The 27,461-nt window shown below is 40.5% G+C and overlaps 1 protein-coding gene across 2 annotated transcripts in view; it reads right to left on the reverse strand.

The window, feature by feature from the left end:
- Nucleotides 1–14,419: 14,419 nt before the first annotated feature.
- Nucleotides 14,420–27,461, reverse strand: part of RMDN2 (regulator of microtubule dynamics 2) — a 47,883-nt gene continuing 34,841 nt past the window's right edge. For both annotated transcript variants that reach the window (XM_050710068.1, XM_035563190.2), the window contains exons 9-11: nt 25,864–25,917; nt 25,695–25,775; nt 14,420–15,390 (exon numbers count right to left, since the gene is read on the reverse strand). In XM_050710068.1, coding sequence (XP_050566025.1) covers nt 15,337–15,390; nt 25,695–25,775; nt 25,864–25,917 — 189 coding nt within the window. In that variant the 3' untranslated portion in view covers nt 14,420–15,336. The remainder of the gene's footprint in view (nt 15,391–25,694; nt 25,776–25,863; nt 25,918–27,461) is intronic.

A 27,461-nucleotide genomic window follows, 5' to 3' on the forward strand; every position in this document is an offset into this window, starting at 1 on the left:
GATTAAATGTAACTGTTATCTGTTATTTCTAACACAGAAAACTTCCACTTTTTGTGTTAGTCTTTACTCATGCTAATTGAAGATGTGGTGAGACACCCTCTTGTTCCCAGTAATAAAGAAACATTTAAGACAATTTTGACTTCACAAAGCAAGTATGATTTGCAATAATCTGCAGAACAGTATAAAACTCCGCGTTTCTTTTATGCTTTGTATTCTGTGAAAAACTTCCAACCTGCAGCTTGAAAATTTAATTCTACTGTACATCTTATTTTCAATTATACTTTCTTCTTTCTACAGAGAAAAATCATAAATTGTGAAGCTATTCATCCTTTGTGGTTCAGGAAATTTGAGTAGCTCAGTTCAGCTAGAAAAAAGTGCCACCTGAGATTAAACAGACTTCACAAAAATTACTCTTTCCAATGAAAAATGAGATTCATTTATGAATCCGATTGCAGCAGACCCCCTTTTCCTTCCCTTCATTCACATGTATGGCTGCCAGGACACAGCATCATGCTGCAGCTTGCTCCGAGACAGAACTACGTTCATCTTTCTGGCAGAAGTGAGGAAGAACTGTACCTACGCTCCAGAACAATATGTCTGGAGGGGAAGCTTTCTGGGCGGCCCTTTCAGGTGGTACAGGAGCAGAAGGGAAGGGTTTTCCATCACCTTTCTCCAAACGTGTATTGTTTCTCTCAGGTACCTAACATCCTGCTGAGCTTGCATCAGCACGTGTGCCGTGGTGAGCACAGGGCAGATCTGCTAACGAGCTTTGGTCAGAAACATTGCTGTAAGTGTTTAATACTATTAAACAGGGATGAATTCCCTGAAAGGAGAGAAAAATCAGTTTTAGACAAATATATAAATTCAGAAGGTTCCCCAGAGAATTACAAAGCAAATTCTCCAGTGATGTTAAACTAGGACTGAAATCTTGTAGTAAAAAGTCCGAACCCTGCTGGCATTATGACTAAGATGCTTAACATCTGTGCACACAGAGCTGCAGCACGCTGACAGTATCATCCTCTGCTTTTTAAGTAAAAGGCACTAATTTCCTTGAAGCCATCAGCAGAGCCAGAATTCAAATCATTTGGCTGATAATGTAAAGTGTATGAACACTTCTTCAAACACCTTGTCTTCTGAGAGCCAGAAAGATTCCTTCCGTATCTTCAGAAGTTAGAGAGGGAAGAAAGACGGGTATTTAGACCTGCTGTGTTTAGATGCAGACACATTAAGCTACAGGAACTCCTCAGCAGTGCAGTGAGATTAGAAGGAACAGTCCCTAGGGGCTGAGGAAATGAGCCACACTGATTTAACGAGACCATGCTGTAGAGTCTTTCCAAATTTATCTACCTGATGCCACAGCATCACAGACGGGTTGATACTGGAAGGGACCTCTGGCGATCACCTGGTCCAACCCCTGCTCGAGCAGGGCCACCTAGAGCTGGTCGAGTCATTCTGCTTTCACCACAATGATATCCACCCGCTGGACTACAGCCTTTTTCCTTCCCCTCCCAGCTGTAAATATTACGTTCACCACCAGCTTGCTCTCCATCCTTCTTGAGGTCAAGCCAGTATGGGCATCACCCTGGGAAACCCCCTGCCCTCCCCAGGAAGGGCTTTTCCTCAGTGCTGCCCCGCTCCCAGGGGAGCAGTAGAGCCATCCTTTCCTCAGCTCCCTCTAGAAAGTATTCGCAGAGGCAGGAAGAGGGGGAAGCCACGCAAGGCAGCCATTATTGCCCAACTCCTGCCGTTTTAAGCAGGATTTTCTGTGATTTTGTGTGTGTTTGCTCCCTGCTTCAGTGCATGGCGGGGGGGATCTGCTGGCCCAGAACGATCTGTCACAGGGCTTCCTGCTGCTGATCTGAGCCAGTAAGCCAGGCCTGCCTTCCCCAGACGTTTCTGCTTTCGGAGCTAATAGGAACCACGTGCACCCCTGGCTCTCCCTGAAGACCCCAGGCCACCACAGACAGAGAGCCGGGGGAAAATCTCCACTTGACTTCCGGAGCGGGGTGCTGGCCCACCTGCAAGAGCGGGTGGGTTTGGGATGCTTCGCAAGCAAGGGGGCACCCCTAAACCAACAGGACCAGCATCGGTGGGCACAACCCACTGTGGAAATGCAGCCCCCACCACCTTCCACAGGTTTTGGTCCTTGTAGAGGTCTGGAGAGCACCGCTGCATCTCCCATACTGGAAGCTTGCAGATTAAGACAAGCAATAAGCAGCGCCCTGCTTGCCACTGATTTTCAGTACAGAAGTCAGGGTTTACTTTAGTGGTGATGCATTAAAGAACCTAAGCCATCTCCCCACTATTTTAAAAAGAAACTACTTGCAAAGTACTGCCATCTGTTTTCCTGTGTTCCCAAATATCCCCACAGTAATGGTAAATGCATGGCATTTCTTTAGGCAAACTTTGTAGGCAGGATTAAAGACAGTAAAAGATAAGTGTCTGCAAATATGGTGTTCTATAAATCCCTAATCTGACCATTATGTTTTCCCACATATTCATTTACCACAAACTGAAAATTAAATTTTATATGTAAAACACATATCACAATTTATGTCTATCCAAATCTTGACAGGGGAAACAGAACAACACTTCAAAAATAACTAGAATGCCTTTTTTCTCTGCCTTTTTGTTTTCAGTATTATTTTTTTCTTTGCTCTCTCCTCCTTGAAACCTTAACTCCCAAGTCATTTTGAATTCGTTCTTACAAAAGCACTCAAGCACAACTAAATAGCAAATTAAAGAGAATCGCCACATCCCCAAGATGGTGCAAAAACCACACCACCCTCTTTCAATTCTGCACTTGCTGTTGTCAGGTTTAGCCATACAGTCCCAGGAGCCGCTATCAAAGAGTTTCTTTGCCAGTAGCTTGCAAGGCACGATGAGGCCACTAATTTTATCCAGGAACAAACTAAAACATGGGGTTGACATTCACACTTAACTAAAGCTCTATTCAAAGCTCAAAGACTTTGATGAATATCTGCACATTTCCAGGACTCTCCCAGACAAGCAAAAGGCTGTCCAGGAGACACAAGGAGCTGATCTCTGCCTCCGTGACCCCTAGACTTATTACTACTCCTCTTGTTTTTAATGAAACACATTGAAGGTCCACACTGCTGTCAGCTGTTTGCAGCTTGTTTTTTGTTTGTTTGTTTTTTGCTTGTTTTCTTGTTTAGCTGGTAATACAGTTAATAAGAAGCAGGAACAGCCCCCATCCTGCTTCAGAAGCACATCTTGGAAATTAGACAGCTCTGCTAAAGACACCACAGATCAAGATTATGAGATGCATATAAAGAGTCATAAGACAAACTGTTCTTAATATGCCATAAAAGCACTGTTTATCCGTGTGCACGCACTGAAGCATCTGATGTTGCACTTCCCCATTTACAGGGAAAGCCAGCTCCGCGCAGGGAGACCACACACTGTGTCACATTTAGCACCTGTTAGGAAAGCTTCATGACTTTAATTATCTCCAAGCTTGGTAAATCCCTTTCTGCCTCCTTGCTGGAGGGGTTTACACCAATTACCGCGATATATCATGTAAATCATACAAACCCTTAGAAAGCTGCAGTTTGCATCCCAGTTAGCAAATTCCTCTCTTTTTCACTTTCTGGTTGCAGCACTGGCCATGACAGAACATAAGACACAACGGCACAGATTGCGTAGTTCTTAGAATTTCATCCCCGTATTACAGTCCATACTTGTTATCAGTTGCTTGCACTATCTATAGAGCTATCCTGCATCGACAGAGAAACCACGTGAGAGCAAACGGGAGATATGAGAGCAGTGATGCCAGGCTTCACACCCTTTTAGCATTTTTATCTAAAGAGTACACTTCCAGAAAAAGCTTGTAACGTTAACCTGTTGTCTGTGCCTACAGCCACATTACCTACATCTAAATATGCTGAGAAACGTCCGGTTTCACACCCAAAACCAAATGACTTCACTTATCTCAGAGTACCATCTGCTCAACCTAGAAACAGAAGAGCCAAGCGTAGCACCAGCACAATGACGCAGCCACGCCCCTTGCCAAAGCTCTTGCTGGGGATGGCTGCAACCACAAAACCTACGTGCACATTTTGAGCTGTGGACCTCACAGCGAGCCTGCCCTTTCCCTAGGGAAACAGCCGTGTGTTAAGGAGATGCTCCTAGGAAAGTTCTTTGGCAACCCGACTTTCAGCTCCAGGGAAACACTCATGTCCCTGGACAAGCTTTTCATCTTTGGGCCTGAGTGCCAAAAATGAAGGAGCTAAGAAATAAGTAAATGGAAAATTAAAATCCCACGGCACTTCATTGTGGAAGCAACAAAACGTGGCACTCCTGGAACAACAGCTGTGCCCCAGGCACCTCAGCCACTGCTGCCTGACACCGCTGAGACCCATCGGCTCCCTGCCGTCCGGGTGGGAGGGCAGCTGGGGACCGCCGGGGGACAAGGAAGAAATCCTGGCACGCATCCGGGTTTCTCGTTTCTTTCCTTCTTTGATGTCTGCGCTGCTGTCTCTAAGACGGGTAATGAAAGCTCCAACAACTGAAACAACACACGGGGCTTCCTCAAAGCAGCCCTTTGTCAGAGGGAGCCGTGCAGCTGGCAGCTCAGTGGCCACCCAGCACCAGTTTCTGCCCCACATCCCCGTGTGGTTATCAGTGTATCGAGACTGACCTGCAGGCTGACAGCTGGCCTCTGGTTACAGGAAGAGTTGCCAGCATTTCTGTTTTTATTTAATTGACAGACATGCCTCTTTGCATATCAATACCAGGAAGGTGTTAAAGCCACTTTCATGAGGAAAAAAAATGGATTAATACAAAAAATGTTTCAAAGTTAATAGTATTTAATCCTTTAGTATGATTTTCCTAAGTTCTTTGCTGAGTTGTCACTCTGATAACATTGCAGTGGAAACATACTGTTTTCTTTCCTATGCCACATAATTTATTGCATTCTCCCATCCTTCAAGTTTAGTCTGTTTAGAAGGTATGGCTTTTGTAATGTGCAAAACCCACGCTTTCACTGGCTAGCTTTATTGCAGGGCATTAATACGCTGTCACTTTGCATCCTTTCAGGACAGCGACAGAAACCCAGAAGACGATTCCAGTCCAGTTTATGACACCCTACTCACTATCACATCTGAGAACAGTCCACTTAAAAATCAGCTGGCTAGTGCCTGCTGAACCTCAGGGCACCTGGATCCCTCTCCCCCTTCCATCAGGATCAGATTTAGAGACTGGTTTGATGGCTTTGTTGTTTCAATTTTTAAACCTAGAGAGAGAAGGGAAGAACACGAAGGATAAGGAATGGAAAGCAGTTTGCACGGGGTGAGTGTCAACTATGGAAGAAACATCTTAAAAGGCTTATGCAATATTTCCCAAAGTAAAAGAGCAAAGGTAAACAACGTGTCTAAAAAGATTGTTTCAAAGGCTCACAGCACATAAAGGTTGTCATGAAGCACTTTGGATAAAGCAATATTCAGAAGGCTAGCGTTTCACGTCGGAAGTTTTCAAACACATTCTGCAAAGTTTAGCAAAGATTTCCGCCTCTGCGTGTCTCTCTAAGGCTCTGTGATGCCAGCAATACCAAGAACTGCTCAGCCTGCTCCGAATATAAAAGGCACATCTTTTTGAAATCTGACTATGACAACTGGAAAAAAAAGAAACTTGGTCAACTGGGCTGCTTTGTACCCAAGCTTCCACACCAGCTGTATTTTATCATAATTATATTGATTGAAATACCACCTGACTGGAAAGTTTCACAGGTCTCCAGTGAAAGAATTATTTATTGTTTTATTTTTAGCATTTAGGAAACACAGATGCTGAGTGGAGCCTTTGACAAAACCTAAGTCAAAGGAAGGCAACCTCAGCAGGCTTTGGATCAAATCTTCTAATGAAGCACACAACCTCCCATTACACAGGAGGTGTTTGGGCAGACTGAAGACAGAAGAAAAAAGACTGTAGGACACAGGGGTGGCTTTTGCTTCTCCCCAGTACTTTCTGCCTGCAGACAATGATGCTCCAACTGGAAGACCCCATCCTTCCAACTAGGCATCAAGATGGAAGACCCAGGAGGTAAAAGCACGTTTAAGATATTAAGCCTTGCTATTTAGAAATACACTCATATATTGCCGTTAACTTCCATATCTCAAAGGATGAAATCTTTCTGAAGAGCAACAATTGAAATCTTTTCCTGTCCTACAATTTCTCCTTTAATTTTCCTGCTAAGACTACCAGTTAAAACACTCTAGCTTAAAAAGTGACAAATTCTAATTAATCAGCACTGCTACACAAGACAGGTAATTACACTAATAAAGAAATTGGATTAAGCAAATGAAATTGTTTCAAAAGACACAATCAAAGGCAACTCCAGAAAGAAAGTCATCCATGTTCAGCATTGAAAATTCACTTCCAAAACCCTTGGGAACTGAAGTTCTGAAGAGGTAAACATCTCTTCCAAGGACTTGATTTTTATGGTCACCTTCCCTTCTGGCCACAGGTTCCCAACTCGCAGGTCAACTCGCCTGGCTGCTGGGCCAAAAGAGCACTCAGCCATCCCTGCAGCACTGGCTCTAAAGCTCGCTGGTTTAAGATTTGTTTTTGACTTCTCCTTACCTGGAGTACCGCTGAAAACACCGCCTGTTTTGGCAAGTAAACTAGAAGAGATTTAGTGTCATATTGGTGAGCAGACCAACAATTCGAGTCTTAGCAGGAGCCATTCACGTCTATTTACCTCCTGCTGGGCAGGAGGTGCAGACTGCCTTCTGATTGAGGAAACCATGGCAGTAAATCCCAAAAGAGAACAGCATCAAGCTCAGAGGACACCCACGTAAATTCCTGCCTCATGTCTTCCCTCAGCCTCTCACTACTCATCTACATGCCTGGGGAGGAAGATGAGGAGGGAGACAGAAAGGTGATGGCTTCACACGCTAGCTGCACCGAGTGCTGAGAGGGGCAGGGGAAGGAGGCAGTCCCTGGCAGTAGGGAGCATTTGGCCCCGGCTTCTGCACTCCAGGGATTATTTAGCTGCTGCTTCTTATTTTCTCTTCCCCTCCCACAGCTGAGACTTAACTTTTCAGAGACTCTTATTCTAGCAGTTGACTACTGAAGAAGAAGATCCTAGAAGATAGCTTCAAGTCCATAGGTTAGTCTTGGGTCATCCTTTCTGCTCTGTATCTGTTGCACTCACTCTCAGTTTATTGATCAGTGAGTGAGTATTGACTTGAAGAAACCAAAGGAAATGAAAAATGCCACAGGTAGGTGGCAAGCCTCCTTCAGCATCTCCCTGCACCCCCTAATCCTTGCTTCCAAAATGCACCCTCAAAGTACAGACAAAACCCCACCTCTGGCTGCATAAGGCTCCCTCTCCCTCCCTCCCCCCCTTCAGGGGCAGATTCCCTAGAAGCAGGTATGATGTTTTGGAGATGCTGATTACAACCATCCTGCTAAGAGGCAATATTGATTTCTAGAGGTAGTTTGGTTTCTACTGACTCAGTGAACTCTTCAGAATTCACAAGCTCCCAATTCCAAAGCAAGGACAACTAGTACGTTAGTTTACAGCATCCTTCACCTTTTTTCTTTTTAATATGCTTGCCCCAAGTCAGGGGATTCCAACAGGAACAGGTGGCTCTGGTCATGATGAGCCTGCAGTCTCAAGCAGGGCTATCACACAGCATTTCCTCTGCAGTTTACAAGGAACATACTGTATTCAACAGATGTTTTTCCTGTCTTCCCTCTCAGAGGGAAGCCCAATTAAGTGCTGAGCTGTGGCAGCTCCCTTTCACAAGGTAGTTTTAACTCAGGTCTTGGAATTAGGTTTCTGCCTGTCCAACCTTTCTCCAACCCTTCTTAAATTTTCAGTTCACATATTACAAGTTTCAAAATGTTCACGAAGTAATCATGTTGCTTACTGTAGCTACAAAATGAAACAATTCGTATTTATTATAATTCCCCATTAAACTTACAGGTACATATGCATATGTACACAAACACAGAAACTGTGGTCTCCATTCAATTTCTACATGTGTAATTATGACTCGACATTCAAAATAAGAGAGGATGAAGTCCCAAAGCCACAGCATTCGTGCCAAAGTAAATCCAGTGCAACCCACAGAAACCAGGGTGTTGTAGTGCAGATGAATGCAATCATCTGGTTTGCCTTAAACTGATATCATTGTAGATACATGAAACATTCACTTCTGCTTCATATAAATAACAAAACCTCCTTCATTCAAATTCTTTATCTACTATAAATTTAAAAATCACTTTTAAGTAACCCCTGAACAGTTTAAGAAAAACACAACAAAGCTTAGCTTGCATGTAAGGCTGCAAATTAATGAAGGAGATGCCAGCTGCTGGCCGTCAGCATTAACTCCTCCCACAGACACTCAGGCCATGGAGCTGGGCTCACTCTGGCCACAGTACTTCATGCAGGCCAGTCAGCAAGGGTTTTAACTAGGTGTTTGAAGCGTCAGAGAGGAAAGCGAACAAAACATTGGTGGTTAAAACGTATCCCACAGAAACCTGCTACAACAGCCTTCACAAGCTAAACTACTAGAATGACTTCAGAACTCCTGCCCCCAGTTTCTTCACAGGAACAAGCTCTTCCCACATGACAGCAGCTCATAGGTAACACATTTGAAATGCTTCTTTTTTGCCTTGTATCTCTCTATGCTTACTTAAGTTACAGAACATGAACAAAAGCATTTTTTGGAGTACGTGAAGAAATGGAAAAAATGTTTTCATTTCACTTGTGACTGCCACGTGCACAAGCCCTGAGGGGACAGAAGGGGCTGGGGCAGGCCCTCAGAAGAAGGCTCTGGGGCATCCTCACAAGTCTGGCCACAAGCCCCAGGGATAGCAAAGCCCTGCATAGAGAGTCTCGTATTTAGCTAATTACAGGCTCAAAACTTAATATGCCTCCTTGTTAGGACTTGCCAAATCCTTTCTACGCTTGGTTAACTTTCCTATGAGCAGCTTCCAGATTTTCTCCTCTAACTGAACCCTGGCAGGTGCCAGGAGCAAACACACAACCTTGTGAAATACCAACCACTACAAAACCCATCAGGTGCACTGAAGGCTCTCAAATAAAAACAACAGGATAAAACCACTCAGCAGGGCATTTACTCACCCCCTTCTTCACCTCCAGCAGCCAGAGGCTCAGCCTGTCTTCCAGCAGACTCCTGCAGTGGCACTGCTCCTGAACGACCGACACGCTTCCCCCAAAAATAAGAAGCAGCCGGGCCCACCAGCCTAATGCATTTCTAGAGCTCTCGGAGAAGTTTCGGCTCAATCACATGCACCCAGCTGCTGATCCTCCCCTAGAAGGGCCCACCTGAGCCCCAGCTGCAGGCACTCAGGGCCTGCCCTCCCCAGCGCTCAGCCAGGTGGGCCCATCCCTGCCCCAGGTGTGGGGGCTGATGGCCCAGAGCTGTGGGGAGACCTGGCTCAGCCACCCGCCTGCCACCCTCTGCCCACAGCTCACCAGCTGGGGCTGCTTCCCACAGCAGTGCTCACAAATGTGCTCCTGTGGCTGAAAGAGCTTCCATGTATCCATCCGTGGATGTAAATGGGCTTTCTGCAAATTCAAAACCAAGCTGGAATTGCAGCATAAGCACTTCCCAAGTTTGCATTTTCCCTTTCAGCTCTTCAGCTGCTGATGCAAAGAACAAGAGAGGCCTAGAAAGTGAAGCTTATTCTGCTGCTTACTGCTGCGTATGTTCTCCAACTGGCTAACACTTGGCTGAGTAGCCTACCAGTGACTGAACAAACACAGGACAGCGTTGGGAGTAGCGCAGATGGTCCATTCAAGCCCTGCAATGGTCCCACTGTGGAGAAATGAGCCTGACATGTTTTTCTTTGAACATGTTTTTCTTTTCATGGTCTAATGGTGTTTTTGTATGAATTCCTTGCCACACTTCAAAAATGTTGCTGTATAAGCATTCTGCTTTTTAAAAATTTATTTTGAAAAATATTAATTTCATTACTGCTTTAACACTTCATATATGATTTTATAGCAGACTGTACAAGCTGCCCTAGCATTCTGAAAACTATCAATCCTTAACCCAGAGCCACAGTCAGAAGCTTTACAAAGGACTTTCCATTCCTTCAGAAACGATCCTCTTCCAATATTAGAAAAACACAAATAAATCACTCAATCTGTTTTGCTGATTTGCCACTTTCTCTTGAACAACAGACAAGAACATTTCTATCACTCAGGGACTGAAATTTCATCTGTCATGTTGATTTCCTTTATCCATGAACTAGAAACCTTAACGTAATTTGGTAGGTTAAAATGTACATCTATATTCATGCCCATATCCCTACAACATGTTTAGTTTACAATACTCCCAGCCAATATTGTGTAACTGTTTGTTGTTGTTGTTATTTTTAATTTTGTCATGTAGGCAATTCAAATCAGCTCAAAATTAATCACAATAAACAAGACAAATGAAGAGCAGATAGATGATGTTTGCATGCGTGTAACTTGAGCAAGTAGCTTGCCCCCATCATGGGTCAGTAGTGCAACCAAGCACAGGGCTCAGATTGTTCATATGCAAGTTCACATTGGACATTGCCTCTACAGATGCTTCTAGAATGACCAGCTGTTTATTTTAATGAAATGGAGTAAAATATTTCCTCGAAAAATACTGATGTTTCACATTTGTAGTTCTAGTGCTTCATTTACCAGTGTCACACACGCATGGGTTACACAAACACAGACAGGGCCAGAAAAGCTTACTTCCTTTTGTACTGTCAAGACAGTTCAATTTATTTCTTCTCCAAGGAACATGGGAGAATCTGTAAAGAAGGAAAAGTGCTGGAAAATGAGAATATAACCTTACATACATTGTTAGTCCTGAGTTTGCACTGGATGAATGCTGCAATACAATTTTAACTGTCACATTACTGCAGGATTTTCTCTTTTGGAATAGTTGTAATACATCCGTCATGACTACTGTGCCCACTGAAAGAAAACACCACAGAATCACGTTCCAAAGACTCCAGTAAAAATCTAGAAAATCCATGGACCTTGCTGGACTCCACAGAACCTCCCTAGAGCCCAGCACAGGGACGGTGTTCAGGTAGTGATGGCTGAAGAAAGATATTCAGGCTCCAGATAAACAGGTATGTTCAGGTTGACATGGCTGGATCTCTGGATAGCCACTTCTTCACTGTTTTATCATTATTATTACTATTTTTAATTCAGGTTGTCACTACTATAACAACAGGGTTCTGTTTTGTTTATTTAACTGGACAAAGGAATTGACACTTTCCTTTCTGAATTGTCATCTACTCACCATTGGACAGTTGGACGGTTTCCTAATTCATTCCAGAAGTCAGTGTATTGATATTACTGCATAAAACTATGTAAATCACCCTGAGACTCTGAAAAAGGAAAGAGTAATTTAAACAAAGTTGTGTGAGAGTGTATCCTTGTAACTGTTTCCCCAACGAACCAGTGACCAATTGCTAAAAATAATAATAATAATAATAATAAATTAACTTAGTCTGTGTTTACCTATTGTTGCACAGGGGCAATCCCGAAGGGATCAGAATCCACTGACAGAGTCCTTAGCTTCACCACAAGAAAAGAAACACCTCAATTATTCAGGAAGACAGTACGAGTAATTTTAACTGTAGGAAGCACATGCACTCTACTACTGGATCAAGGCTCCCTGAACTCACCGTCTGCAAACACACACAAAGACTAACTTCCCCAGGGAATGTACACTATACATACAGAAGCAGAGACCAAACAAGAGATGCCATAACAGAAGAACTAAAGGAGGTAGCAGGCATAGCTGCCAGGACATGGAGGCTTCAGACAGCCGGTGGCACTATCCATAGGGCTTAAAGGCCTTCAGGGGTTCATATGGTTAACTTGTAGCTCCTCCAAGGAGACAAAACTACGGAAGTGAACGTCTGCTTGTGGATATTTTAAACAAAAAATAAAACATATGGCCCTCTGGAACTACGGTTGCTGTTTCTCTAACTGATATGTCACAGAGAACAGATAGCCTAGGCCTAGAATGACGTGGAAAAGTTTTATTCCAAGGACCAATTAGAGAACAATCCAGGGAACTTTAAAACCTTTTTTTTTTTTTAAAAAAAAAGCTTCACCTGTAAAAGCTCTCAGATTTGCACAGCAGAAAACACAGAAGATGAGAATGCTCGCATACAGTACCCAGAAACTATAAAAAAGCACAAAACACCTTAACTGTATAAAACAGCAGTTTCTTACCTCTGTGAGGAACATTTCTGCAAACGATGAAAGATACCTTAGTACAAATAATTAAAACCAGCCTTTTGATTCACAGATGATATTTTGTGATTCTACACGTAGACCAGTAATGAGTAAAAAATTAAAACAGCAGAATGCGCTTAGTTCAGGAAGCTGCCTAGAAAGATCAGTGATCTATTTTATAAATCAGAACTTTCATTAAAAAACATAAGGATATGGAATAAAACCACAGGTGCAATAAATAATTCGTTGAGGGCAGTTATAACGTGAATCTTCAAATTCATGTCTTGAAACTTGATGGCAAATGTTTCGCAGCACAAGTTCATTAGGTAGTCTGGGGCCAAATTCAGAGCCACTGTGTGCAGCTGCAATCCCCCTGAGTGCAGAACTGGTGTAGGAGCACCCATGGCTCACAGGGGGCAAGGCCAGGAGAGATCATAAACAGTCATCCAGATTACGCCCTGCCAGAGGATAAGTTGTGCCTTAAACATCGCCAACGTTTAAAGACTTCAACTTTTTCTTAAAAACTTGTGTAAATGATTTTATAATGTTCTCAGGAAATGTACTGCAGGGCTTTGCAAAAGTTGCCAATTACTTCTTGTCTTGTGAACAGGGAATTTGGAGAACAAGTTTTTTTTTTTCCTTTCCTGTCTTTTCTTCAATAGCTTTTTCTTTTTTTTTTTTTTTTTTAACAAATGTGAGTATTCCTTTGCTCGTTGCTTCTACAGACTAAACAAACCAAATACGTTCATTTTTTAACACACAAAATGATGTTGTCTAGCCCTCTCATCTTACTTGTCTCTCTCCACTGGATTCTTTCCATTTAGCCCCCAGCCTGCTTGAAGTGTGATGCCTGAAACTGGATATAGTATTCCAGCTTAGAGCTTATTAGGCCTAATTAGAGGAAAAGGTTATTTCATGTGCATTTAATGGGGAACTCTTATTTATTCACTCTAGTATGAAATCTGCTTTCTCACCAAAACATGACATTATTGACCCACGACTAGCCTACCACTCGCTGGAATCTACACTTCTTCCTCAGAGTTACCTCCACTTCCAGATCTCCCCCACCCTGTTACCTAAGATGGATAATCCAAACTATTTTATTTATCAAATAACATCAAATTGTTTAAGTAAAAGCCCTACTTACTGCATCCTCCTAGATGACAGTGAATTGCTAACAACAACCCTAAGCACCAATCACACTCATATATCCATTTAGGATATGCTGCCTGCATTGGGTATGAAAACGTAAAAAACAACCTTTCCCAAAAGCCCCTTACCAAAATCAAGACATGTCACCTTTGCAGCTTTTCTGTTCACAAGCCAGTTGTTCTGTCACAGAAGGAGCTATCTGATAGGATTTCTCTCACATGATATTTCCCTTTTTCTCTGAAATTGTGTGAAAAAAGGACTCTGGGACTGAAAAACAGGTATAGGAACTATTTTCCCTCAGAATGAGCAGTAAAAATAACTGATTATTTTGATTTGTGAAAATCTTCAGTATAATAAAAAGCTATGAAGATGACAGCAACAACTTCAAACCAGTTCTAACTTTCAGAGTTTGTTCAGTTATGTCACAGTAACGCTTGCATTTCTGAAAATACATTTTTAACAAAAATGTTTTAAGAAGGACAGACTTATTTTATGAAAAGCTTAAGAAATCTCTGTACTTTATAAGGCATCATAGATTCAGGTTAAACTTAATACAACTCCACATGTCTTCCTCCAGTCTACTGCAGCTATTGCCTTCTGTTGTTAATAGTTAAAAGCTCACTCTTACTAAGAGATGCTTCAGTCATACATCCATATGACTCCTTCACATACTCCTTCACACCAGCTCGATTTTTAGATCTTTGCTGAGACCACAATAGCTCCTAGGTGCCTATAAGCTAATATAACTCTCCTAAATTAAAGGCCCAATTATTAGTTCAATATATTGGTGCCATATGAGTCCTCCTCATCTTAGCCATAAACTGGTCCATGTTATCTTACACATCAAACAAGCCAAGGGACTGTGCAGTTGTCCTTATCCAATTATACTTCCTTTGGCTCCTTTAACAGAAATACTTTCTTCTTCCAGATAAACACCCCACATCTAGATTAAGACCCTGAATTAAAAAACAATGAGAATAGACCTTTGTTTTTCATTACACTTGGGTGAATTCTGGATCAGTCCAATGGTGAACAAAATTATCTCCCTGCCCACCACATTTTATTGAAAACACTCCTGTCCCACATGGTCTGACAGAGCATATATTTTTATGCACAGGTTACGTTATACAAATGATACATAAGATTAGGGATAGTCACCTGCTGAACTAAGTTCTCATAAAACATATTAACACCATCCCACTAGACAACTGCTTAAACAGAAAGATCCAGGATTCACAAACTTGATGGAGATCTCGTAACAAAACCACTAAACATCACAGCTGTAATATACTCATCCAAATCACTGAATTTCATCAGTCAGATTTTTTATATTGTACTTGTTGATGTTACAAATAAAATACAACTTAAATATTTTATTTATAAATTTTTCACATTTCCATGTAAAACCAGCAGTAGGTTTAAAGTAAAAAGAGCTTTGTGGAAGCAACAGCTTTTTCTTTAATAAGATTCTAATTTTATAAGAGTAATGTGTAAACATACACATACATGATTTCCTTTTGTACACAACTGTGTAGATTAGTTGATACAAATATAATTTATTATAGAAACATTTTTGTTTTTGATTTTGCTACATGCAGTTCTATGCTGGCATCATATATTTGTTGATTAATCTTTCAAAGAGTAAGATGTATGCATTTTGCATTCTATCCCCAGTATGTCCATTGTCAGCAGTGGACCTCATGTTTAGAGAATCGAATTCACAGTGTCAGTAATCTAAAATTAAACTTCAATACAAGATTATAAATAATCAAAAATGAATGCGTCGTTTTCATGTCATAATTGCCAGATGCTCAAAGGCCAAGATCCAAGCCAACAAAAATCAGTGACAGTTTTCCCATTGACTTAGCTGGAATTCACCTGTAGTGAATCACTACAGACTCTCGTTTTAGTTCTTCAGTTTTATCACAATGTGAAGAGTTAAAAAGTGCATCATATCACAGCTTCAGTGTGAGAAGTAAAGCCTCTAAGTCTTTCTGGGCCTCTTTGTCCTGAAACAAACAGATAATCATGCATCAACTTAAATAGGATAAATCCCTTGATTTGCTAATACGTGCCTATCCACATTTCTTTACTAACAACAGACATAACACACAACTGTAATAGCCACAGAATGTACAAGACGGCATAGTAAGTTAATTTGTCAGTGATTGCAAAAATAAAGCATGAAGTAAAAACAAGAGCCAGATGGCAGCCCTCCTTTTACAGCTCTGTTAAAGCACTTAAAATGTTAGCCCCAAATATCCTTCTCAGCAGACAAGTAAGCCTTTCAGCCTAGGCCATAACTTTTATTGGTGTACCTTGCATAAAGTACCACCTTGCCATACATTTTATGCAAGCTTGCAACCTGACTGTGCAGTTTTTCTAAGGGTACTTCTGTGATGTTCGCTAATGATTTAATATCCAATTAACAAGGAAACACTGGGAAATGCAATTAACAACAAAGGTTAGATAGTGGCTTCAGTGTATAAAGCCACACCTACCTGTACTCACCACCATGGATTGACTACAGCCTCAGTACCGTCCAGACTGGTGTTGGTGGGCTCTACCTATGCTACTGGTCTCACAGAAGAGTGGAGCCAGTCAGTGAGCAAGAGGCAAACGATCTGCTGTGGTCAGAGCCAATACTATATTATATCTCCTATGACAGAAGGGAAAGGCTCCTTTTAGCCTGACGAGTAAATGCAGTTTGCACGGGGCTGTAAACCAAGACCAGCCCACAGAACTCTTTCAAAGGTAACCAGTAACATACATTTTGGCTATTCCATATATAACCAGTTAGGAAAGGAGCACATGCAGTACATAAAACTCCATTATTCTACACTTCATTTTTGAAGTGTCCCCTGGGTATAATCCACTTGCTCTGTTTGCTGCTGCAAAACTTGCAAAATGCACCTTGGCTTAAGTCCACGTTTCTAAAAATTCAGCACCTCATACCTCCAGACTGGTAAGGGTGCAACCACCCAATATATGCACCCATGTGCATTCAGAAGTGCAAAGCCAAAAGCACACGCACATCACAAATTTTGTGCAAGTATTTCTAATGATGGAGACCAGTATTCCTTTCCCAGATAACGCCACAGGCAATTCTGAAAGAAAATACTTCTGACAGACAGCAAAGTAATCACTGAATTTCAGGATCACTTCATTATCCAATCAACCAAAGAGCTGAAACAAAATACTGGACATTTTAAAATACATTTTACGGGTGAAGAAATCCCTGCTTCTCTTTATTTTGGTTAGTTGTCCATAATGTCATGGAGGAACAGAGAAGAATATTGAGATGATAAAAACCATATGCCAGACACGTCAAAATACATTATATTATTGGTCTGGATTAAGGCATTAATACATTAGCTGGATGCTTCTCTTGGAGTCATTGCCTTGCTCCCACTGGCAACAATAGGCTAAACTATCTGCCTAATCATTTATCAGAGGCCTTAGAAGGCACACACTGCAAAGCCAGTAAGCTCTTGCCAAAATACTCTAACAGAAGGAAACATCATGCTGAATTCAGCACCCCTTAAATTCCACATCACTACAGGCTGCCTGGAGCACCAGCCCACGGCTTTCAATAGAAACTGGGAAACTCAAGATCTGTACCAATACGTTCATTAATTTAAGGAAAATACACTCTCTTCTGTACTCACCATAGTCAACTTGTGAAAATTATGCCAAACTCCATTAAACGAAAAAGTAAAATGCCACATACTGTCCCATGTTATTCAGAAAATGGTTTCATTGTATCTGGTCCTACCCTTTTTTTACACTTTTCTAAGCCAAAAATAATGATGATGCAGTTTCTCTCATATCTGAACAGTGTCCAGCATTTCATGGGTTGACAGATTTCTTTACTCATTTTTCATGATACAGATTTTTAAAATACAGCTCCAAGCAATCACGTATAGTTGCCCAATATAGTCCTTTTCTTCTAAGTAGAGAAACAAGGAGCTCTATTGAGTTGCAAGGTCCCAAAACCATTGAGCAATCCTTCCTGAATCTTCCTCTGAGCTTAGGACAAAGAATGAAGCAAAACTGTGACTGTTCTAAAAACTAATTGGAGAAGAAACTGCAAACGTGCAAAACTCTCTACTCTGGGTTGCCAGTTCTAAACAAGACTGTATCAGGAACAAGAAGTATAATCGTTACAAACTATTTAATGGACTGTGTTAATCGAGCCACTGGCTTTCAGTCAATAATAATAATCCAGATGGCAAAAGCATTTTAAAAATCAGTAATGGCATTAAAAGCAAAGCTGAGAATGGTCAGTGAAGGGAACAATATTGTCACACTTGGAGAGGGTCCTTGCAGACCAAGAGTTATGTCACACCAGAAGGAGAGAGAAGCCCAGAACGCTGTTCATTGAGCCTGTCTCCAGTCTTAAGGATGAAAACTTCATTAATGTCCAAGCCCTTACAGTTAATTGGAACAAAGCCTTAAGTCCTATATTCGGACAGTTTTTTCTCTTTGATTTCCGGGTCTGTGGCTTTCTAAAAATGAACAATTTTTGTTTGTTTTTATTTTTATTTTTTCCAAAGACAGGCAGGCTTTGATCTCCCTCTAGAGTGCAGCAGGAAAAGAAAGAGGTGCAAGGCATGAGGAATGCAATGTATTTTGTGTCAGTCCCATTTGTTCCCCCTGAGGCTTAGTTCAGCGTTCACTGAATACCCAGCCATTTTCAACCTTGACTTTTTACTGTCAAGGCTTACATTTATTAAACACTTCTCATATCATTTCCAGAGTTGAACATGAGTTCAAATGTTTTGCTAACTGCTACACGAAGGGTATTTGGAGTTACAGGGTCAGTGACTGCATTTTCCCCTTTTCCTCTTCAGTTGCCATTCTTTTCAGTTTCATCATTCACAGGGGATATGCACAGGAAAAAAAGACCTGGGAGGCCTGGGGCTGAACAAGGGAAGAGAGGGAGTTGAAAACAAGAGCAAGACAGAGATAGCTGGCGGGAAGAAGGGAATGTTGGCTTAACTGGATATAGCCCACATTTTTACAGTTAATTTCTGCTAAAAATTAAAAGATATATCAATAAGCATATACACAGACATAAATGTGCATATAAAACTTAAAAAGCAATTAGAACTGAGACAGAAAGATAACGATTTTACCTTCCACCTCAGCTAACTATTTCCTTATGCACTAAGCACACTCAACCCAGGCACTACACATGTGTGCACTTGTCGACAAAGTCCCAACTGTCAACGGAGAACAGATAGACCCCCATGACCACCGACAAAATGGTAACTCCAGCCAACTACAACATAACTGCGCAACCAGAGCCAAATCCCGAGCTGACGTGCATCCTTGTAGGGTTTCACTGAAGTCAGTGTGGCTGCATGCTATGTTAAATGTGAGGGCTGCGAGGGTGGTCCAAAGCTGTGCTCTGATATGTGGTAAAAGAAAGGAGGTGCTGAGAGCCACCCCTGCTTTCGGGTACAGCTGTATCATTCTTTCACAGCTCCAGGAAAAACCCTGGACTGTAACAAAAAAGGCTCCCAAACATGCATAAGGATTGTAATTAGAGAGCAATAGCTCTTGTGGACTATATAACTCGTATAAAGCTATATGCTAACCATTCCCAATGTCATGATAGATTCTCACATATGGTGTGACTGTAGTAGGTGTTTGTTTGCACATCAAGGCACAATGCCGGTTTTTTTCCCTTAGATATTTCAATAAACCAATGCAATCATTCACTTGCAACTTTCTGTATGACTGCTGTACATCACAAGTCAGGGTGCTTTATGTTCTTCCATATTTTTAGTATCTTCCTCTGGGAATGAACTGTAACTTCTCAAGGCTCCTAGGATCAAGGTAAGCACAGCTTTAAAATATGTAGTTGACAATAATTCAACATGTTCTGATTATACTTCGAGCAGACAGGAAAAGACCCTTTCACACCCAGATGACTGGGCCTGAATAGTTCAGCTAGTTCTAGGACTAATGTTGAAAAATTACAAAATGGCAAATTTCAATTCAGAATAATTGTTAACTGTGTAAAAATTTTACCCACCAGCAGATTCTTTTTTAATTTACAAGATCAGGTTGCACCCATACTCTGGTTTCCTTTAATTATTGTACGGAGCTTTTGGTGTTCAAGACATTCCCCCTCTCTCCAGCTGCTGCCCCACCACCGTGGGACCTACAGCCCTTCCTCCTAAGCAGTCATGGCTGAAATGGCTGGGACACACTCAGGCCCAGTTACAGCCCTTTCAGACAGATGCCTGTTGAGGCTCTCCCTCCACCCTGTCTATTGGCTCCGAGACAACATACTTTAAACTCCTGGAAGCTTGACGTCCCTCAGCCACTCTTCAAAACCAGGAAAGTAACTGCACATCTCTTCATCCCGCAATGCCTCCGAGAATCCTCCTCTGCAAGTACTCCTCCTGCACCGCCAGCACGAGACACGCTCCGTGCTCTGAGGAGCTGACTGCCGAGCACTCTTGCTGTACTAACAGCTGTGCTAAAACTGTGCTGCCTTTGGCAGGATTTTGCCTCCAATACCGTGTGATAAACTAGTCAATTTAACCACAAATTATAATACGCCCGGTATTTATCAATGCAGGCTTTCTTCCTATGTATGAAAATACTACAGCACAAAGAATATCTTCAGCATTTTGGGAGATTGTTTTTGGAGGGGGGATAAAGTATAAGCAGACAACACAAACAAACCTTTTAGCAAGAACTTCAAAAAGATGCAGATTGCAAATCAGTCTGATCACTAAGAGAAAAATAGACTGATAAAATAATTTACAGTAAAGGAGGTCTCAACTTCTTTAAGCTGATCTTTTACAAATGTCTCATTTTTAGCAGCATTTTACAGTCTGAAATGTGATCTCTTTGCAATGAGTTTTTAAAAGGACTATTCCCTGAGCTCGAAGCACTCATATTCTGTGTAAACTGAACCACAATTTAAGGAATAGTTTTTAATAGTCTTTTTTTTTTTTTTTTTTAGCAGTTAGCATAATTTTTGACGAACAGTATATTCACAAGAACCTTTAATTTGGGGTTGATGGTAGCTGTTAGGAAGTTCTTGTTCAACTTCACAAACAGTATTAGCAGGAAAACAATAATCCAAAATTCAACATGAACACAAATATGAATACTTCCATTATTGTGTAAATGAAGCATTATGGACTTCTGCTTTTGGATAACAACGCACGTAAAATCTAAAGGAATTAATATCTCTGAAGACAATAACATTTTGCACTGAGCAACATGTGTAGTTTGATATATCTTCTAACAGGGGAAAATCAGGAAGATGAAGAGAAAGTTCACAATTTTTACCCTTCTTTTAAAAGCAAATTAAATTTTTCCTCATTAAAATCTCACTCAAAAGAACTGCAGCAGCTTCAAATGAGATCTGTTGGAAATATCACAGCAAGGTCTGCTACACAGAACCAGTCAGTGGTGGCTAGAAGAGACTTCTTGGTGAATTTGTTCTGGAAAATTCAAGATATTCAAAAGGTCTGTTGTGATGGGAACAACTGATATAAGCTGAAGTTTATAATCCACCCTCACTTCAATCCCTTTTAAACTCCCATTCTTTTCCTTGCAAACAAAATTCAAAATGTAAATTAATAACCTGGGAAGTTAATTATGATAATGTAAGAAGAAAAAAAAAGTAAGAAAATCTTACAGGCATTATTTCTTCTCAGCAGCTGCATTCTTATTTAAACATTCAGCCACCATTCCTTACCAGTATTACATTTACTTCCTTCTCCTCCGCACTGTTTTCCCCAGCTTTTCAAATGTCACTGCGGCTGGAGGCAGATTCCTTACCAACCCTTACACTTCCTGCCATGCTCCAGCTGTAAGAAGTGAATGTCAGAATGATAAAGTTCTGTAATATCTAAATCTCTCTTTCTTGTTACTTTTAACTCTGAATTGCCTTTATTTTTGTTCAGAAGGAGGGAGTGATTTTTAAATTAATATTTTTTAGCTCTCAGTGCAAACATTTATTTTGTAGTCTTAGAAGAGCTGAAAACAGAAAATCAGGAAGAAGAAATTTATTGTAATGGAACTACTGCTTTTTAGATTTGTTTTCAAAAAACGTCAGAGAGACCCGAACTTTGAGCTTTTAATGAATTAATCCACTATATCTTTTTCTCTGTTAGGCTGCTAATACCTCTGTGGTGAGCTCACTGGCCCTAACAGCAGAGTTCTTTCCCAACCCTCAAGCTCACCTCCAGACACAAGAAAAAATAGTAATTTCTTCACATTTATACTTCATAATTCTAAATTTATATGTATATTTTCTACAAGTTCCTCCCCTGAAAATGCCAAGCAATCTTTTATGAACAAGAAATTGGTGTCATCTACCTAGCTCTGTCAAATCACCTTATTCCACTTACGTGAAAAGTACTGTGTTTAATCAAGCACAGACACCCATACACTGATTTTCTTTCTGAATATAAGAACATTCATGTTTTTCAATTTAAATTTTATTTTTCTCCAAATTCAAAAAAAGATATTTTCCCATCACAGTAGTCCACCACATCTGGTTTTGACAGCCCTTTATGTAGCCACACTCAACGAGGCTCTGAGCACATAACAAAATAATGAGTCTCAGTAAGGGTAGTGCGAGTTCGATGAGATAAACAGAGCAGCTGTTACACACTTTGCAATAACTCACAGCAGTGCTAAGCATTAGGATGTCTGTTTTTGAAGGGGTAAATGTTTCCCAGGACCCAGGGGTTATCCACCTGGACAGCAACCAGAGAAAAGCAAGACAATTTCATGTCCCATGCACCTCCAGCTATGTAATACCACTCTACAGTGTGACGGTATTTATGGCCAAGGAAGGACCGTATGATTCATCAGAGGTTTCTGTTTAGAGTAGAGAGGATGGAGAAAGGTCTCTAATGTAGTACTGGAACAGGAGTTTTGTTTCACAGATCTAATTTCTACCAAATCTCTCGTATTCCCTTTCAAAAGAAAAAAAATCATAGAATGGTTGGCTGAAAATGTGCCAAACTAAGAAAAAAAATCACACTAATATTAGGATGTACAGGAGTCAGCCATTCAATCAGAAGTTGTCTCTACCTTGATTACTTCTTTGGTATCCTTTTTCAAGTTTTTTGTTTGTTTGGTTGTTGTTTTTGTTTTGCCTTTTTTTCTTTTTTGTAAGAATTAATTCTGTTTGGAAGCCACTTGAATGAAAAAGATATTCTGTAAGTGGTAGAAAATACACACAGAAAGGCTATTTGGATGTGATACAACATCCAAGACCAAAACCATCTCACTTAGCTTGAAATGTTACATGAAATGAATCCTAGACAAAGTGTCAAAGAAGTACCCTGAGTTAGACCAGCTGAGAATTTGACCTGAGGTTTAAAATGAGCTATGGGCTATTTTACTGATGCCGAGTACCTCTAGTTCCCACTGAAGTCAGCGGAAACTGTGGATGCTCAGAAGCAAAAAATAAAAAAAAATAAAAAAAATTAAACCATTATCTACTATTATTTTTCATAGCTATGCTGCAGGGTGATTTGTATCATGAAATACTACATATTTCCTCAATGTGGCACCATTCCAGCAAGTATGTCTCTCAGTCTACAACTGATTTTATGCCTTTATACATATATGTTTCTCAGAAAAAGTCAACATTTAGAAACAATAAAGGAATTCCCCTGCCTGAAGAAAGAGATGTTTTAAAACTCACATGAGAAACTATGATTACACTTAGGAATGATGGGTTTCACATGACTGTGACAACATCCTATGCTGCTGACAACCTTGAGATCCTGTGCTGTGGCAAACTGAAAGAAATTGTCAAACTGCTGCTGAACTCTGTTTTCTATTTCAGACCACAAACCCTGTCTTTTACAGGGCTGTAGGCAATTTAGTCTCCAGTCATTACAGTCTCTTCCCTCCCTTAAACTAGCCTGACTAAATGTTATTCCTACATACAGCTCCAAGCTCTGAATCATTTCAGTTCCAACGTTTCCCCCATAATTAACAGTTTTTCTCTAAACAAATGAGACAATATTCTAACTCAAGTGGGATTCACGGTAACAATTAGCATTCGCAGAGTTTGTGTTCCAGATCTCCATTTTATAGTAATTCCCATGTGTGAGCTTGGTGTTACCTTGTGCTGCTTTAAAAAAAAAAAAAGAAAAATTACACATGGTTGCTCCAATACTGTGTTTTCTTGGACCCTTTTTTCTAAACTTAACTCAAAACAGAACAAGCAAACGAGCCAAAGCAGACAAATCTGTGATATCTATAGAATTAGTCAAAACAGAAGAGGACGTTGTCTTCCTGTCTTCTATCAGGTGGACAAAAGATTTTGGGTGCTGCTTGCTGCTTCTTCTTCAGTTCACAAACGAATATAATTCTTCTTTCAACACCACTCTGCTCGCCAGAATACACATGCACCTCAAATTGCTCCCAAATTCCTGCTCTCACCTCTGGCCTGCTGCCACTTCAGAAACGTGATAGGGTGATCCTTTTTGCAGGGACTAACCCCTGTCCCCAGGGTGGCCCACGACACACTGAACTCTGAGGATGGAACTGAGCTCATGTTTAGACTGATGCCATTGGCTTTTAGAGGTAGGATTCACCTCCCATTAACTATGAAGTCTGGAAATCAGGTGTCTCAGGTACGCATCTTACATGTGTCTTCACACCTCGTCTCTCTCAGCCATCAGGGGACAGAGAGAGTCGGGATGAGGCACCTGGAAGCCTCTCTTTCCTCCACTGAGTGTATGGGGAGCCTTAGCAGCTACCTGTTACTCGACACCAAAATTTTGTCCAGCTGCTGTTACCAGAGATGAATACAACTCTATGCTATCTCTGTACTTTTCCAAGGAGTCTGATGAACATGCTGAATGACTGAACACACACAGCCTTCTGCCTACCAGAAGTTTCTGCGATACATATGTTTGTTTGAAATAGCTACAGAGTTCATTGCAATAAGACCTGAAGTGTAGTAGGTTAAATACAGAAAAAAAAATTAAATTAAAATGCACGAACACAGTCAAAGCACATATATACAAAACAGGCTGAGTTCAAGCAATTGCAGTTGCATGCGCTCTCTCAAACCATTTCTCCTATGCTTTATGCAGCAAAGGTAGAAAATAACTGATAATTCTGTTAAAACATTCTGTAAAAATAGGCAAGCCGAACGTACATTTCAACGATAGGTAAAGAATAAAGAGTTAAGATATTATTATATTATATCTGCATCAGTATATATTTAAAGAAACAATGAACTTAAGCAATGATTGCTTAATTTATGATTGGTACATACTCTCATTTGGACCAAAAATAAATGCCACCCAGGAGCAGCTGCTGGTGAGGCATGCAGTGGTCTTTCTTCTGAGTGGGAACATTTGACAAACATGTTAGTGCTCCACACACAGAGCTTATTGTCAATCAAAACACAGAGCTATTTAATGGTCTTTTTCCTTAACTTCAAAGAACTAAATGGGATAGGGCCAATTCATCTCTGGAATCACCTCTCTCTCTCTCCCTACCACATCTGCTGTGCTCAAAGGAGGTCCCTTAGGCTGACAAAGCTCAGGTTTGAACTTGTCACGCTCCAGGATGGTAACACTTTTTCAGTCATAGGTTGATAATTATGGAACTTGCTTCTACATGAGATTAGACGGCAAGAGTGAACCTTCTTGCCATGACTTGGTTTACATTCGAGAAATTCAATCACTTAAAATCTCACAAATATCTCTAGAAATTTTGCTCCCATATACTAAAATACTCTAAAGGGTCTAAAAGGGAATCTAACAATCTCTTAAAATTAATTATGTTGCAGCAGATATAACTGAAATAACTGTGCCACTTTAATCACATTGTGGTTGAAGACATAACCAAGTTTGAACAATTCATCCACTTCTGCTGCAGCTAACACCACACAGTGCCCCACAGGCCTCGACACAATCACAAAACAGAGGCTTTCGGGAACAGAAGTAGATACTGTGGGACAAAAATCCCAAGTAATTTCAACTGAGAAAAAGTAGGTCTGAGGCAAAATTTCAGAACAGTAACATGCTCAACGGCTATGGGTTGAATTACAAAGACTGCAATTCAATTTCTGACAGCCTCTGACACGGACTAGTCCCTGACACAGTCCCTCCCCCAAACAAAGATTTTTTTCTTTACAGCTGTAGATACGAACAACTGCAATAATCCAACCTAGAGGGGAGGAAAAAGAAAGGTTCTGTGTTCAGAGGAAAAAGTGAAACATTATTACTGACAGTATAATAATGGGTACCAAAGCAGGACAGTGGTCACAAGGGAACAAGTTATCACTCTCGATACCCACCTCATTAGTAACAGAGAGAACTGACAGTGCAGAATCACAGTACTTCAGTGCATTGTTTTTCTGGCCAAGATCTTTATAGCACTGAGAAGAAAAAACATTTTGTTTCCAATCAGACCACTGTAAGAATACCAGAGTCTACAAGCTATTAGTTTTAACAGAACTTCGTTACCTTTGCCAAATACACATAATTGTATTTGGAATATCCTGGATGCATTTCTTCTGCCTAAAGAATAAAAAACAGGAAACAAAACAGACATAAAAATTGCATGACGAGATTTACATGGTTCATGTAACATTTTCTGTAATGTACTAAACTTCCTCAAACATCAGAGTGAATCACCCCTACTGTGCACCACAATGTTTAGCACTTCCAAAAAAAAAAAAATCCCAAGAAAATTATAAAAAACACACTAAACCAGGCACATAAGTTGTTGATATTGTACACAAAAACATTCTGTACTCCTCGGTATCCTTTCTCTAAATGCTTAGTAAAGATACTGGAACGTTCTATAGAACATTATTGGATTCATTCATTTACACAATAGGCTAAAAGACGCTGCTGTCACTAGATTATTAATAATTATTCCCTCATCAAAGAAATTAATGTGCAACCAACCTTTCACATGTTGAATAACTGATACTGAACTGTATTCATCAATATTTTAATTATTTTTCTGCACAGACCTGTATCTTCTAGCTCTGGGTTCACCCTTCTTTTTACATTAACATCTTCTGAAAAATTCGGGTAGTTTGAAAAGTTCAGGATCATCTTCCTTTTAAAACACATCAAGGATGTAAAACCTTGATTGGTGAGTACCAATATTACCAATTATCTACTAACCAAGAAGCAGCTTTAAATCAGCAAATAGTTTTGGGGAGAGAAAAATTACATCGGTGAAAACTTACTGTAGCTGCAATTCTTGAACCAAAAAAAATGCTGCTTTCACTCAAACTGTGTAATACTACACAATTGTCTTTTAGAAGGTAATTCAATTTCTGTTGCAGAAGTTGACTTAAAACCACAGCCACTCTGCAGCCCCCCCATGAAACACCCTGAAGCTAAAGTATATATTTCAAATTATTTCTACCATCTTTGAATTTTGACCTTACAGATAAAATCTCTACACTGGGAAGATGGCATTGTATTGTATTCTCCAAAATTCAAAAAATCGTGCCATCTTTAAATAGATACAGAAAGAACATAGAAAATAAACAGTTTTCATAGTGGGGAAAAACATGTTTGTCCTTGGAGAAACTGTCTGAAGTTAATTTTAATGATGGAAGTTTATGCTTTCAGTTCAGTCAAGTGAAAAACTTGTATGTAGCAGGCCCAGAATTTGAAATGACTCATACGAAAGACACTGAAAGACAGCTTCGTTTTAGGCACGTAGTGTTTTCTCATAACTGTGCACTCAAATAGAACAAGGACTTATGTGACATTCTTTTCTACTTCACTGTAAAGGTCTTTCCTCTGTATCATTTCAACCCCACAAACAACGGCTTCTACTGAAATTCAAAGAAGAGACCCAGATAAGAAAAGCCTAAGTGTCACAATGCCAAAGTTTTCCTTGCCTATGTTAACACTGTTGCAAAAGTGGGCAAATAAGTAGTTATCACTAACTTGTTTCAATGGCGTATATAACTAATCTGCATCTATTTTGCATTAAATTTAGTAACTATTAACATAGCAAGCCATTGAAGATTTCTGTAAAACTAAAGGAAGAGAAGTGCTAGCCACTCATCTCTAAATGCTTTTTAAAATAGAGA

Source organism: Cygnus atratus, chromosome 3 (assembly GCF_013377495.2).
Source record: "Cygnus atratus isolate AKBS03 ecotype Queensland, Australia chromosome 3, CAtr_DNAZoo_HiC_assembly, whole genome shotgun sequence".
Classification (NCBI taxonomy): domain Eukaryota; kingdom Metazoa; phylum Chordata; class Aves; order Anseriformes; family Anatidae; genus Cygnus; species Cygnus atratus.